This window comes from Pomacea canaliculata, linkage group LG14, assembly GCF_003073045.1.
Source record: "Pomacea canaliculata isolate SZHN2017 linkage group LG14, ASM307304v1, whole genome shotgun sequence".
NCBI lineage: Eukaryota > Metazoa > Mollusca > Gastropoda > Architaenioglossa > Ampullariidae > Pomacea > Pomacea canaliculata.
The window spans coordinates 15,754,101-15,769,289 of NC_037603.1; the positions used below are offsets into that span (position 1 = coordinate 15,754,101).

At 42.7% G+C, this 15,189-nt stretch overlaps 1 protein-coding gene across 1 annotated transcript; it reads left to right on the forward strand.

Annotated features, from left to right (window-relative positions):
* The first annotated feature begins 551 nt into the window (after positions 1–551).
* On the forward strand, positions 552–13,869 carry LOC112555776. Its single transcript, XM_025224283.1, has 9 exons — positions 552–1,077; positions 8,491–9,146; positions 9,485–10,268; positions 10,428–10,687; positions 11,058–11,896; positions 12,116–12,387; positions 12,596–12,776; positions 13,077–13,245; positions 13,473–13,869. Exons 4-9 carry the CDS (start codon positions 10,533–10,535, stop codon positions 13,687–13,689), a joined length of 1,833 nt encoding a protein of 610 aa, XP_025080068.1. The 5' UTR covers positions 552–1,077; positions 8,491–9,146; positions 9,485–10,268; positions 10,428–10,532; the 3' UTR covers positions 13,690–13,869.
* Positions 13,870–15,189: the final 1,320 nt, after the last annotated feature.

Below are 15,189 nucleotides of genomic sequence, written 5' to 3' on the forward strand. Positions count from 1 at the left end.
CGAGTATTTCAGTAAATGTCAACGGAAATTGTCCATCAAAACACATTCACCTAATGTGTCATCAGGAATGTTGACATTTACCACAGAAATATGCGTTCATGCAGACCCTCACACCAACTCAAAGCACTAGTCCACCTTTTCCTATGTTAGTTCCCTTCCCATCTGATCAATTAAAAAGAAATAACAGGTTTGTGACATATTATGAATTTGACAATTGATTGGTTTGAAATTAAAAATAAAAAATGTCATACAGAGTCAAAAGGCTACAGTTCTTCTGGTGAGAATAAAGATTTTATTTCACCAGTTCTGTCCGTTATTTCACAGATCCCTTGCCTGAATGAACAAAATAAATGGTTGAAAATAATCTCACTCTTCCCAATAAAGATAAAAGAAAGCTATACTGAACGTTATGGTAAACAACTAAGGAATGTTGTCCTCTACCGAGACGGAAAAGCTTTTGCGCATTTGTAGTGTGTCTCTTGTGTGTCGTGTCCTTAACCCTTAACCCTTACCACTGCCGGTTTCCAGAAAGTTCTTTTCAAAACTGCCATGCGACACGAAACTGCGTAGATGTTTGTGAAACATCCTGTTGGAAGACCTGGCAGGTCGGGCCACATGAAAGTTTGGGGATTATAACAACGTGCGATAACAGAATTGGAAGAAGGTTGACAGACGATAACCACCAGCTGTGAGTTAGCTACCATACATCATTGACCTGCAGACAAACATTGTAACACATTGTTCATTCTTAGTGCAGAGGGTGAGCATTCAAGCGTAAACACCACGTGATCACTACACACGTTGACGGAAAACAGAATCACCGGAAGGAAGTCGGTTTATGAAACTGTGGCATTAAATAAGGAACACTGTAAGATGTAGATATAACAGCTTTGAAGTTCCCTGTCACAAGTGTATAGAAAAGCGGATCATTATTTTCAAAAACCAAGAGCAGGTTGATTGAAATTTCTCACATCTCTGTGTGACAGGGTGTGTGTGTGTGAAATGCGACATCGACGACAAAACTGTTCGACGAAGCCGGGAATGACAAAATGTTCCGTGGAGGTGCCAACACTCGAGGTAGAATTTTTTTTATTTTCTATACTTTTTTTTTATTTTTTGACAGCTGATGGGATTTTCTTTCTTTCCTCGAGCTGAGACTGTCATTCCATGTTAAGAAAAATGTTTTGAAGTATTGATTAATTTAATTTTTTTTTAAAATTTCTGCACACCCTTCTCCCCGCGTGAACTCAGTACAGTACCTATATCTGAATATTGAGCCACCATCATCAGATTTATTTCATTCAGCCTCACACTGCTCATTGTTGCCACTCTATACCTACGTGCCAACCCTAACAACGGTTGCCAACAGCAGCTGCTGTGAATTGATCGCTGGTGGGACGAGGCTGCGCATGTTGCCCAGCGATGTTGTTCACAGTGCAAAACGACGAGTGAACAGAGAGCCTCGTCATCCTTCACCCAGACATTCTTGATTTTCACAGTTCTCATGTTTTGTTTTGTTTGTTTTGTTTTTTTATGATAGGAATTTTCTCACGAAACACCATGCCTCAGAAAATGAGGAGTGGTTCAGCATGCCAAGTAATGGTTGAAAATTAGCTTTGTTGCAAAAATCAAGGAGTAGAGTTTAATTGCTTTCATCACTAATGACATATCGGTGTTTTTATTATTAATTTTAGTGAGCTAAAAATAGGCTAGACATGTGATCCTCGACTGACTGGCAGACGAGGACAATTCGAGGAGAATCATTCATGCATGCGACCTTCCACCTCAACTGTGGGCTTAACTTCTTCCGGTTTCGATGTGGGTCATCGCTACATCTGCTGTATACAACATCTATCACTTGAAACATTGTTAGCATCCTACATTCAACCTCACTTTCAAATGTCCATGATCTTGCTCCTCGTGAATTGTCTAACGAGAGCAAAGGACAATGTTGTGACTAATGTCACATTAACATTCCCGGCCGGCAATGCGCCTCTAGTTTCAGCCAAGAGTATGCTCTTATTAATATTTATTTCAATTCGACAATTTTTAAAATCAAGATTAAATTAAAATTAGAATGTTTTATTTGTTTTGAAATGCAACTTATCATGAGAAGGAAGTATTTCTAAATAAGAACATTCTGTAATTTGAGCATATTGGGATTCTATTTCTCCTAGTCTCCTGTGTGCCTGTGTTTTATATCTATAATGTCGCGTACCACCTGTTGTGTTATTGGTTTGTGGGTATTAGAGGTGGCACTCATTAAACTGTCCAGTTAGAAACACACAAGAGACAGCTTCATGTCGGCTCCCGCCAAGTATATTTAAATCTCTAACCGGAACTAAACTTTTACGGATGTCATTTTGGAATAAGGCCAACACTTGCCTTATGTCACATCCCTTTCTTTAAAATGGACATTGTTTCAATATACTTAATTAACATTAATTTAATATTCTTGAATTTCTATTCAAGTCTATGTGCGTTTGATTTCGAGTCAATCATTTACAAGTCAAGTCTCTGTGGGATCTTGATGGTGCGACACCTTGGTAGTCTTGACAGGCTGGTCTGGAGGAGCGATGACTTTGGACGCTGGCGCCTTCCTGGCTGCGGCTCCTGGACATGGCTCTGGATTGTCAACAGTAACGTCTGGATCGTCTGAGTGTAGACCAGACAAGGGGGTCGGGATCCTCTTCGGACTTTGGTTTGTTGGAATAAGGGACGACGAGTCTTTGGGATAGGTCTGGGAGTCTCTGGATTGGGATTCTGGGAATCAAGAGACGGCGGTTGCGTCGTTGGCGACTGTAGGGAGTCTCTACCTCATATGATCTGTTGGGCAGAGACTTGATGATTGTCCTGGTGTCTGGGTTGGCTTCACCCAAACTGGCTGACCTGGTTCAACTCAGCGCTGGTCTGGCACGGTGTGCTCTGTCGAAGTTCTGTTATGTTTCAACTTCTGCATCTCGTCTTTCTTCTGAAGTCCTTCCTTTCTTTTCCTTTTCCTTTTGCTCGGAAAACTGAGATGGTATGGTGGGGACCAAGGTGCGTAGTCTTCTCCCGAACAACAGTTCTGCTGGACTGAGACCTTGCTGAAGTGGCGTAGCGCGATATGTGAGAATCGCTAAATAAGGATCATCTGCCTTCTTCAGGATTGATTTCACAGTTTGAACGGCGCGTTCGGCTTCGCCATTCGCTTGTGATAGTACGGGCTGCTTGTTGTGTGAGTGAACTCGTACTGTTGAGCGAACGTTTGGAACTGCTTGCTGAGAACTGCGGCCGTTGTCTGAGATGACGATTTGTGGTTCCATGGCGGAAAAAATGCTCTTAACATGGTTGATGACTGTTTCCGCCGAAGTATTCTTTAGGTGTGCCAACTCAATATAACGTGAATAATAGTCCACCACCAGTAAGTACTGTTCTTTTTTCAGTTCAAACGATGTCCATTGCAACTTTCTGCCAAGGGAATGCTGGTGTGACAGAGGGAATGAGTGGCTCAGGAGGAATTGGCCTCTCCTTGATGCAAATTGTGCACCTCTGTACCATGGACTCTATCTGCTGAGAAAGCTTTGGCCACCAAACGCTCTCTCTGGCCAAGGCACGACATTTTACGATGCCTTGATGTCCAATGTGAAGTCTGTGGAGAATGTCTGTTCTCAGTACTTCAGGGATGATCAGTCTTGATCTGTAGAGAAGAAGTCCATCATGTTCTGTGATTTCTGAACGTACTGTCCAAAATGCTTTCAGTTCTTCATGTTCTGGACTAGAACGTGGCCATCCATTGTGGAGATAATACAGCACTGTCTTACAAACAGTATCTCTTGCAGTCTCGTTCTTGATTTCTTCGATGCGTTTTTCACTGGCTGGCAAGCTCTGAATCACTTGCTTGATGAAGATCTCTTCTTCTTCACTTCTCTCATCTGTCGGAGTGTTTCTTGCTGGGGCTCGTGAGAGTGTGTCAGCAGTCACGAGATTCTTGCCTTTGTGTAGACAATGTTGTACTTGAACCTCATCAGGCGCATCAGGAATCTCTGAATTCTCGGAGGTAGATCTTCAAGGTTCTTTGTTTTCAGTAGAGCCAATAGTGCTTGTGGTCAGTTTCGATTGTCAGATCACGAAGTCCTGTGATGTAGTCACAGAACTTTTCACACGCCCAAGTCACTGCGAGTGCTTCACGCTCAACTTGCGGTACCTGCGCTCAGTTTCCGTCATACTTCTTGATGCGTAGAAAACTGGCTTGAGGTGACCATCTGACTGTTTCTGAAGTAATACTGCACCGAGACCGAAAGATGAAGCATCTGTTGAGACGACGGTCGTTTTGTCAGTACCATAGTGTGCCAACACTGGAGCTTCAGTCAGCTGTTTCTTAATCTTCTCAAACGAGGTTTCTTGAGCAGTGTCCCAACACCACTCTATGTTTTCTTGAGCAGGTCACGTAGCGGTTTGCTGTCGTTTGCGAGGTTAGGGCCTGCAAACTTCGCAACGTGGTTAACCATTCCTAACAATCTTCTGAGATCAGAAATGTTCTCTGGCTTGGGAAAATTCTTCACAGCAGACAGTTTCTCTGGGTCGATGGCGATCCCATCTTTTGAGATGATGTGCCCGAGAAAGGATATCTTCTCTTGGCAAACTGGCACTTCTCATCGTTCAGGGTAATGCCCGCTTCTTGAAGCGTCGACATCACTTTCTTCAAGTAACGATCATGTTCTTGCTTGTTCTTACCGAAAATGAGCAGGTCGTCAATGTCACAAATGACATTTTCATGGTTCGCCAGAAGTTGAGACATTCGTCGTTGAAATACTTTCTGGCCCTGAACTTATCCGAAGGTAAGCGTGTATAACAGTACCTTCCAAAGGTGTAATGAAGGTTGTTAACTCCTGACTTCCTTCATCAGTGGAAGTTGATGGAAACCCTTTTGCAATCAAGCTTTGTGAACATTTTGCTCCTGACAGCTGGGCTAACAGTTCATCTGTTGACGGTAACGGGTAGTTCTCTCTGCGAACTGCTTCATTTAGTTTGCTCAGATCGACGCAGATTCTGACTCTCTCGTCGCTCTTGGCACCACTACTATTGGGGCGCACAATCACTGGGCTTAGTGACTGTGCGAATCATCCCTGTTCTTCAAGTTGAATCCAATTCTGCTTGACTTTCTGTTTCAAGGGCAAAGGTAAGCGTCTTGGAGCTGCCTACTGCATATGGAACAGCTTGTTCTTTCAGACGAATCTTGTAAGGATCTTGTAGACTTCCTAGTCCTCTGAAGAGTTTGGGAATTCTTCCTTGTACTGTTTTTCGTGGTCTTCTATAACTGTGTTTGATTTCTCAATCAACTTCAACGCTGTAATGGCTGGTCGACCTAGCAATGGTTCTTCAAGTGTTTTTACGACATACACATCTTGCAGTGTAGAGACATTCTTGTATGTCAGTTTTGCCTTGAACATGCCTTCCACAGCTATCTCACACGACCTGGACCATACAGTTTCTTGCGCACTTTCTGCAATGGTCGCTTGGCTGCTGGAACTGCGGTCTGAGTACGACGGTAACATCAGCTCGGTGTCAAGCTTAATACATTCTCTGTGTCTTCCATCAGGAGACTGACTTTCAAGGATCTGTTGTCACACTGCCTACAATCATACCCATGTAAGCTTCTTCGTATTCTTCTTCCTCTTCCACTGTGTGATCTTAGAAAACCTGAAGAGCGACAGACTGCAGCGTAGTGACCAATCTTGGAACATTTTCTGCATTTAGCGTTCTTTGCAGGACAACATCTCTGTTGTGGAACCTTTTCCGCATCTAGAGCATGGCTTAGTCTCTGGTTTTCCCGAAGGCCTGCTTCGTACCGCAAGAACTTTCGCTGACCTTTCTGAATCTTGTTGATGGTTTTTCTCAACTGTACTCTCGCTGTTGCTTGCCAACATCGAGTGTGCTTGAGTCTTGACGTCTCATGAGCTCTGCAAATTTCTATTGCTTCTGGAAGCTTGAGTGTTTTCTTCTGCAACAATTTTTCACGCATAGTGTCATCTTGAACACCGATCACAAGTCTGTCACGAATCATGCGGTCAACATCCTTGAAATCACATGATTTTGCTAACTTGCGTAAAACTGTGACGTAAGTTTCAACTGACTCATCCTTGTTTTGGTTTCGGCTATGAAACTTGTAGCTCTCATACACCTCATGTGTGCTACCCAAACAAAAGTCGCTGAACTTGTCGATGACAGTCTCAATATCTTTGTCGTTCTCCCCTTCTGCAAAGGATAATCCTTCATAGATTTCTTGTGCGTCCTCACCAATGCAAGCTAATAGAACTGCACAACGATAAGCTGAATCTTCTTTATCAAGGCGCGTAGCTACCTCATAGTTCTGCCACTGACGAATAAATTTTTTCCAATTTACTTCAATGTTAGAAGACAAATCCAGCTTTGAGGGAACAGGAACGTTTGCAGTGAAGTGTTGTCTCTGATGTGTCTCCGCCATCTTGCGAGAAATGTCACTTTGCGAACTGACGGCGCAATATTTCAAAATGAGAAAAACGTGCCCACCTGAAAGTTTCTGGAGAAATCACACAGCTAGCACTTTGCTGCTCACTTCTGACACCATGTTGTGTTATTGGTTTGTGGGTATTAGAGGTGGCACTCATTAAACTGTCCAGTTAGAAAACACACAAGAGACAGCTTCATGTCGGCTCCCGCCCAAGTATATTTAAATCTCTTAACCGGAACTAAACCTTTTACGGATTGTTCATTTTAGGAATAAGGCCAACACTTGCCTTATGTCACACCACCCACAGCGTCACCGGAAGCACGCTCAAGGCCACTCACACAGCAGGCCACACACGCTGTCACTCAGCCGGAGGCAGGATGCGACTTACTTCTCGAACCCGGGCCCAAGCGAAGACCATGACAAAGACAAAAAGAACGACACAAATACGAAGTTTAATCAAAAAAAATATATATATACCCAAACACCCAAATACCTAATACAACCAACAAAAAAAAAAAAAGAAAATACCGATGCGAGTACTCACAAAAAAAACAACAATAAACAAAACAAACCAACAACCAGGTACTGCGCCCCCACAAAGGAAATAAAAACAAAGCGCAAACGCGCACAAATTATAACACAGCAGAAAGAAGAAAAAAACACCGCGCACCGCGGCCCAGTACAGTCAGTTAAACGTAGTTTCCCCTGAGTCTTTAATTCTTAACACAGAACAGGGGCTTGAGGCGCTTAGTACACAGTCTCAGGAGCTGTTCACAGTACAGTTCCCTTTCTGAATGCAGGCGTAGAACCCGTAGACGTAGACGTAGACGTAGACGTAGACGTCACAAATGAAGAAGTGCAGAATGGTTGATTATATCTCAGACGAATGCTCGTCGAACAACAGGGCGTGGAGCCAGGACACAAGGCACGCACGCATAGCACGTATACACAGGAAGTACACAGTACATACACACCAAGGGCGTGCACCCCGGACATACACAAAAAGCCTGAAATAAATAAAAGAACAACGGTCACTAAAAGGCTACAGGAGAAAATAACAAAACATCCCCCTCCATGCCCCCCTTAAACCAAGACATGAAATAGTCCTAAATTACACACATACAAAAATAAACTCGTAAGGAGTAAACACATACTCGCGTATCCTAATGCTCAGGCGTGTGCAGCCTCTCATCTAAAAATAAACATAACAATGGGGAAAATATGCACCCACCCACACGGCTTATGTTAATGACCGACGGTCACCCCGAGAAGAAACGGAAGCACACTCCCGTAGACACTGGATGTCACAGCTCAGACTCCAGCCGTCTTTTAAAAAAAAAACTCTCCGCTCTACTCAGCGCCTTGGTAAGAAAATCTCTCCCCAGCAGCGACCCGCCCTCGAGCAGCTCTCTCAAGACCTAGCAAGACTGTGACGTCAGGTGCTGCTACAGACAACGGGCGAAGGCCTTGACCTCTTCCCGCGAACCGGACAAAAATAGCCTGAAAACACACGTTAACTGTCGTCTGCTGTCAGCTACCTCTCCAATACAGGAGCGTCCCCGCGCGCTGAGAGACATGCAGACCTAGACGAAATCATGACACGCGACAATAGACATATCTTTTATTGCATTAATCACATTGGCTACACCAAGGGTGTGAGAACCTACTCAACTACAGCTATATACCTAAGTCGACACAATTTTCATTCACAATTCACCCGGGGACAATGAATACGTGCTCACCGTGTGTGTGTGTGTGAGAGAGAGAGAGATTGTTGTATGGTGTTTCTTTTTTGAAGATGTTTAGAAATGTATATTACATATAGTTTATTAAGATAAATGATATGTATAATTAATAATTATATATAATAAATATGTATGTATTATTCATTATATATAGAGAGAGAGAGGGCAGGAGAGATTGCATTTCCTGCCGCTTGTCTTTTAAAGTTTGCGAAGTTCCAGGTAGGAGCAAACTGTCAGAAATGATAACAGCGAAACATCTGTGTAATATTTCAGAAAACATGTCTGCGAGAGGTCATAGGGGGAGCAGTCCTTATCTCCGCCTCTACCGAAGGAACGAAAGAGGAAGTTACTCACACCACACTGGTTCCCAGCGCTTTGACTGTGTTCCTCCTCCCGTTCCTTGGTGTTCCTCCTCTTATAATCAACGCCACCCACGCTTTTACCCTCCAGTCACCACATCATCTCATGGTCAGACTTTCTGGGAGTGGGGTAGTGCATGGAGACCGGAGTACAATCAACACAACACCTCAGCTCCTAGTCTGTGGCATCAACAAACCGGGATAAGACAGGTTGTTAGACCCCCACAGTTGACAGGCTCCACTGTTAGACCCTCACAGTTGACAGGCTTCACTGTCAGATCCTCACAGTTGACAAACTCCACTGTCAGACCCTCACAGTTGACAAGCTCCACTGTCAAAACCCCAGAGTTGAAAAGTTCCAGTGCTAGAGATTCCCAATTGACAAGCTCCACTGTCAAAACCCCAGAGTTGAAAAGTTCCAGTGTTCCAAACACACAGTTGACAACTTCAGAAGTTTCTGGTCTTAGCAACCCTACTCCTGATAACAAAAGGAAGAAGCACAGACAGGGAACTCGGATCGAGTCCACGGAGGGAGAGGAGTCATCTCAAAAAAAAATTTACTGGAAAAAGGTGAGTGTGTACAGGAAACCATCTTGTATATTCCTCGTCATTTTTTTCTGTATTTGACATTGGAATCACTGAATTTTTCGACAAGAATTTGTCTCCAATTTCTTTGATTTTTGTCTGCCTAGCATCTGTCGATCTTTGCTAGTCTTTCTCGTCTGACTTACTCTAATTGGTTAATGTTTTTTTTTATTGGTGAATTGAACGAAGAAATCACATTTATCATGAGTGAGTACACGCTGATCACGTGAATAAACATGTGATTAACTTCCATGAACACGGACATGTTGACATTCCTGAGGGATTCCAGCAAAGCACTGAAGCATCTCTTCCTCTTGTTTCAGTTCTTCGCGGAACAGATGAGACAAGATACTACTGAGAGATTCCCGAATCTTCTCAGCGGGACATACTTCATTCCCAACGACCACTTCTACAGACTGAAGTACAGAAAGATTGATGAAAATGAAAACCTTCCAAGCGATGTGCACGTGCTTGATAAGAGCCTCACTTCCGATCTCAGCTGCAGTCGTGCAGAACTCCTCGTCAGACTCTGCTTGATGCACATTGGGGAATGTGTTCAGGATCCCATGGTTGTCCTCTTTAACTATTCCTATGATAATTACCTCAACAAAGTCAGTGGTACTCACCAGGACAGTAATGAAAACACTTCTGACAAGCAATCTCCCCAGTGTCCTTTGGAAGGTCCAGATAAAACCCAGTGTCCCTTCACACTGAGACAGCTTTTCCCTTCTACAAATGACAATTATGGGGCCCCAAGCAAGGGGAACCTGTCTGAAGAGGCTAAACAGGGTAAAGGGGGACCCAAGGAGACTTTGATGTGCTGGTGGTCAGCAGGAGACACGGGTTTGTCATCATGGAGATAAAAAGTATCGGCGACCAGGGTGTCATTCCGGAGAAGGCGGCGCAGGTGACAGGCGTACCCGACAGTAAGATCAAGGAAAGGATCGAAAAAGCAGTCCAGGAACAGTTGCCAAAATCAGAGAATCTTCTTCGCCATTTGTTTTCTGACCTCCCGAAAAGGTCCGGGTCATTAAGGTCTTGGCTGTGCCATGTCTGAAGAGAAGTCGTCTGAGATCTGTTGCAGAAGACAACCCTGACCTGCTGAAGGTAAGACCGTTATTTCGAGTTACGAAGACCTCTGTTTGTACAATTTTCCAATTAATAAAGCTCGATAGCATTTTAAAATTTATATTCTATCTCAAGGATGCTTTGTGGTACTGATAACATACCCTAATTTCTAATACATTTCTAATTATTTCTGTTTAGCTCTTATGTCCACGTGTCCACGATAGTCCATCAGACAGCCTGGAAGCAGCCCTGGATCACTGTCTCAGTGAGGAAGACATCGGGTTTCTTCAAGGTGTCTGCAAGATGGGTACTGTCTGGTCAACAAAGTCGTCTACTCAAGATCCTCTGGTCTCTTGGTGGGAAAATGTTACGAGGAGAGAAACCTTAAATGAAGACGAACTTCAAAACAACTCAGATTTGTTGATATCAGAAGATTCCTACCAACAGATCATATCAAGGTAAGGCTTGAGTGATTGATTAGAGATAAGAACATTTGTGTTGTGTTTGTGGTTTTCCTGCAGTGGAAGAAAAGTGAAATGTTTACAATACTAAAGTTCATCGACTCTTGACAGTTTCTAGAGTGAATTCACTCTATACTAGTTTACTTTTACAAACGAACATAATTTCTTTGAATTTGTCAAATAGGAAGAGAAGCAGACAACAACAGTCGTAAAGATACATTTGAAATATTTTATCACGAAGGATAAAAAAGAATGAGAGTGAATGAGCAAGTTAATGGCTACATTGTGAGTCAAGTAGTTAAAAAAATTGATTGTTTTGGTGACTGTGGAATAATTTCTCATGTACAAGTTTGATTTATTTATTCAGATTTATCGGGATGTACTCAACAGTAGAAGCTGATGTTCAAATAGACAAACAGCGCGATTTTCAAAGGGACGAGGCTCGAACCCTCGGGGAATGTATCAACCTGACAGGAGTCCAGTTTGGGAGCAGCATCCTCTTTCCAGCTCAGAAGACCATCCTGGACCGCGATGACCAGTTCCTTTGTCTGACCGGACCTCCAGGATCTGGAAAGACATTGGTACTCGGAGTAAAGGCTTTGAAGTGGGCAAGAGATGGACACCATGTCATCATCGTCTGCATTCAAGGTGTCCACTACGGTACCCTAGTGTCTTTGACCCTTCACAGACAGGTGAGACACTGGGCTCAACACCAAGCTCAGGACCTGTCTGGACTCGTACACATCGAGAGGCTTTCTCTGGAGACGGATGTGGAAGATTTTGTTCAAAATTTGTTGCATAAACACAAAGGACAAGCTCTGAAGTTTGTTATCGACGAAATACCAAAGGAAGTGACAAAAGACACTTATAGTAAAAAACTCAGTTTCTGTGTTGACACTCTGAATGAGGTTTTACTTAAAATGAAGGCTCTATCTTTATTACCGAACCAATCAGCAAAGACACCACTGGACATGAATACGACTCATAGTTCCTCCCCAAAGGAGACGCCTGATGATGTACTAAAGAAAATCGAGAAAGCACTGGATTTATTAGGAAGACGAATGAACTGTTTGAAGGTAAAAGAGACTGAAAAGTTCTTACCCATCTTAGATGATGAATGGAAATCTCGCCTTCAGGAGATTGAGATACTTTGGGCACAAATAGTGGATCAAAAGAGTGTTGTCACGGCAACAATGACTAGACCAGGTAAGATATTTGGAAAATAAATTATAAACTTAATGTTAATAAGCGGAAGTATTTCAAAAAAGATTTTAATTTTCGTTATCTATTATCTACCCTTCAATGTGTATCTGCGTATGTAATCAAATAATTCAAAGCATATAAACACCTGTAAACACTAGATAAACATTGTCATGTGATGTTTCTGCCCTTCTCATTCTTACCTAAAATATTTTGTGTCTTCAGGCAGTCTACAAGAAATATTCACTCAGCTGTACTCCGTGCTTGGGTCCTTGTACAACCTTTATGCCTCTTGCTACTGGCTGATCTTTCCCAAACTCATCGAGGTTCTCGTGAGAGAAGGAAGAGAAAAGAAGGTTGATGTCTCTGTCTGGACGTCTGGATTGTTTCCCTTTCAAACCCAAGATTTCAATGTGGCAAAGCTCGAGCTGTGTGTAAGATGTCCTCCTACAGTCCAGACTCTTCTGGAATTACTGGATAAGGAAGCCCATTCTCAGGTATGGTACGAAAGCTTCAACAGCTAATCACATATCAGTGGTGTATAAAATGCTCGGGATTTTTTTTTTTCGGGGGAGGAAGAGGCAAACTCCATGCAAAAAGGAGGGTGAGTGAGTGTAGCCATCACAACATTTACTACTTTCAGTATTAAACGACAAAGCAACACAACAAGAAATAAAACTTGATTGTTGTTTGTCATTTCAACAGGCAAAGTTGACATTCATGTACCATAACCTCCTGGCTTTTCACAACCCACCTCTGCCCTCCACGGGACAGCAAATTAAGCTGTTTGATCACACTGATCACGTGGCGCGGTTCACAGAGGTCAGCGACTGCGCCGAGTGTGGTCAGGCACTGTTGACCTACTTGACAGAAACACTACATGTTGGTTGGTATCGAGATATAATATTTACTATCCCAAATTAGTGCAAGAATATCTTATTTTAATCCTGATCGACAAATTTTAACATTGGAACTGTGGGACTCTTACTCATTTGCTGCTCATGTAGCTCACAAAATATTGTAAATGACTTTTAATTATTCTTTTTCCCCAAAAAATCATTTTCATTAATCAGTTCAACTTTTTAGGAAAGTAGAGTAGTCAAGAAAGTGTATCTAATAAGTTTATAGTTAACTTATCATTGACATAAACCTTCAAAGATTATTTCCCTTTGTGGCGATGACAAAGGCGGCAGTGGACCTCTGCAACCCCATGATGTCTTCATCTGTGGAAGTCAGGTGGTTGCAGATGATGACTGTGCTTTTCTCAAATCATTGAAGCAGACATTCAGCATCAAACAGGAGTGCCAAGAGCTTGACTCCCCTCCTCCCTATGACGGGAGTATAGTTTCTCACAGGTTAGTATATTTGTAAGATGTTTTTTAAAATTTGTTTTACAAGCGGCTTTGACTGAGCCAGGAGGGACACGAAGCTTTACTCCATCACATTATTGCCATTTCTAGACGGTCAGGTCTTTGGAGTGTGAAAGGTTGCTGATGTGTCCATCTGACAACCGAAATAACAAAGATTGTGGATGTGATGTATCATCTAGTGTCTGACTCACTGTTATGTCCTGTCTTGGCAGGTGGAAGCATTCTGCAAGGTCTGGAGTGCAAGGTGGTGGTGTATGTTCCAGACATCAAATATGTTCTTGCAGGACGAGGGGAGGGGCTGAAGGACAGCGAGCCCAGGGCCGATCTTCCGGACTGGCTGCAACACCTGGGCACGTGGAACAGGAGACAGCTGTGGTTCGTCGCCTCGCGCACTCTCTCTCACTTGATTGTGTTTGTCTGCGACAGTAAAACAAAGTCTTCCAGTTTGTGATGAGAGAGAATGGACTGATATGGACAACTATGTACAAGAGAGAGACAGAACAATCTTTAAAGGGATGCTAAAGGCAAAATAAAACTGCTTAGAATCGCGTACAGAGTAGGATAAATTAGAATCTCGTCTATTTATATGTGTGTTCATGTGGAAAACGTTGAAGGTTTTTAGTAGAATGTTGTGTTTAATAACAGAAATTACACGGGACTCTTTTTTTGCTTCCACGAAGTCTCTTTCTCCATCACGTGACCCTATGACGTGTGGTTTCCATAGTGAGAACCATGCCTCGAGAATGTGCTGCACCCGACTGCCACGAAAAGATGGAAAAAGATTCAAAATTGTCTTTACATCAGTTTCCGATAGACAGAGCCTTACAAGCCTGACACACAGAGTGCGTCATACGAATAAAATGACGTCAAATCTTCGCAATGACCTCATGTCAGAGACTGACGTCACAACAAGACTCTGACATCACAACAAGACTCCTCTGCTTGACCATCTCTGGAAGCTATCGTGGTTACTCGGCGGGAGGACACAAGGGTCGAGTTCACTGGATTTTTTCAATTTTTATAAACATTGGCAACGGAAATAGAGCTAATTAGTGGTAATTAAGTGAGAAACGAATCCTTTATTTCTCCTGTATCGCTCTCGTGCTCTGTAATTGTAACTAAATATAGTTTTGAAACGTTTGACCGTCACTAGAGCCTTATCACAAGCCTTGAGTATCCCTTTAATTAAAAAACTAAAAATATATATATGTGTGTGTGTGCGACCTCATTGCACTCTCCTTTTTACTGCCAATTGTTTTTTTTTTTCCATAATCCTGTGTATTTGGATTATATCGTTTTCATATATGTAGATCTGACATGAAAGGTAAAAAAGCTATTCATGATCCATGTACATTGATAAAAGAAAATGATAACGATAATAAACGAGATGTTTTTAATATTATGTGGGTCTTATATTCTATTCCTGCGATGGTCTAGTAAATTGCAAAGATTCATGATCTTCATGTTAAGAATTACATATCGACATCATCATAATCATCATCATCATCATCATCATCATCATCATCATCATCATCATCAAGAAAGCATCCAAAAGCCGAGCCAATCAAATGCAGGCAACCAAAGTGTGCGACAGGTCGATTGACAGACATGAAAAATGACACCCGATGGAAGTTGGCGTGATTTCGATCCAGCACTCAAGTCGTGCCCTGATAATCTCTCTAAAGACAAAAAGGGGACAGCACCTGTTCCAGCTGCTGGAAAGTAAGAGAGACAATCGGGCTTAATTGCCTCCCTTAATACTCTCAAGAGTCGAGCGTCAGCGTGCCGAGATCAGATGTGCTAAGCGGCCTTCAGCCTCACTTCCGGGTTGACCTGACATGCGCCCAGGTATGGGCTACGTCTTCATCCAGCATTTTCTATCTTCTACACTCAAACTTTGTTTTGTTTATTTTTTCACAACGAAATACA

Bases quoted from the DNA above. Each gene is read 5' to 3' on its own strand.
- LOC112555776 (XM_025224283.1), top strand. From the start codon at position 10,533: ATGGGTACTGTCTGGTCAACAAAGTCGTCTACTCAAGATCCTCTGGTC. The intron at 10,688-11,057 runs GTAAGGCTTGAG...TTATTTATTCAG, and splicing joins TACCAACAGATCATATCAAG to ATTTATCGGGATGTACTCAA. The intron at 12,777-13,076 runs GTTGGTATCGAG...GCGATGACAAAG, and splicing joins GACAGAAACACTACATGTTG to GCGGCAGTGGACCTCTGCAA.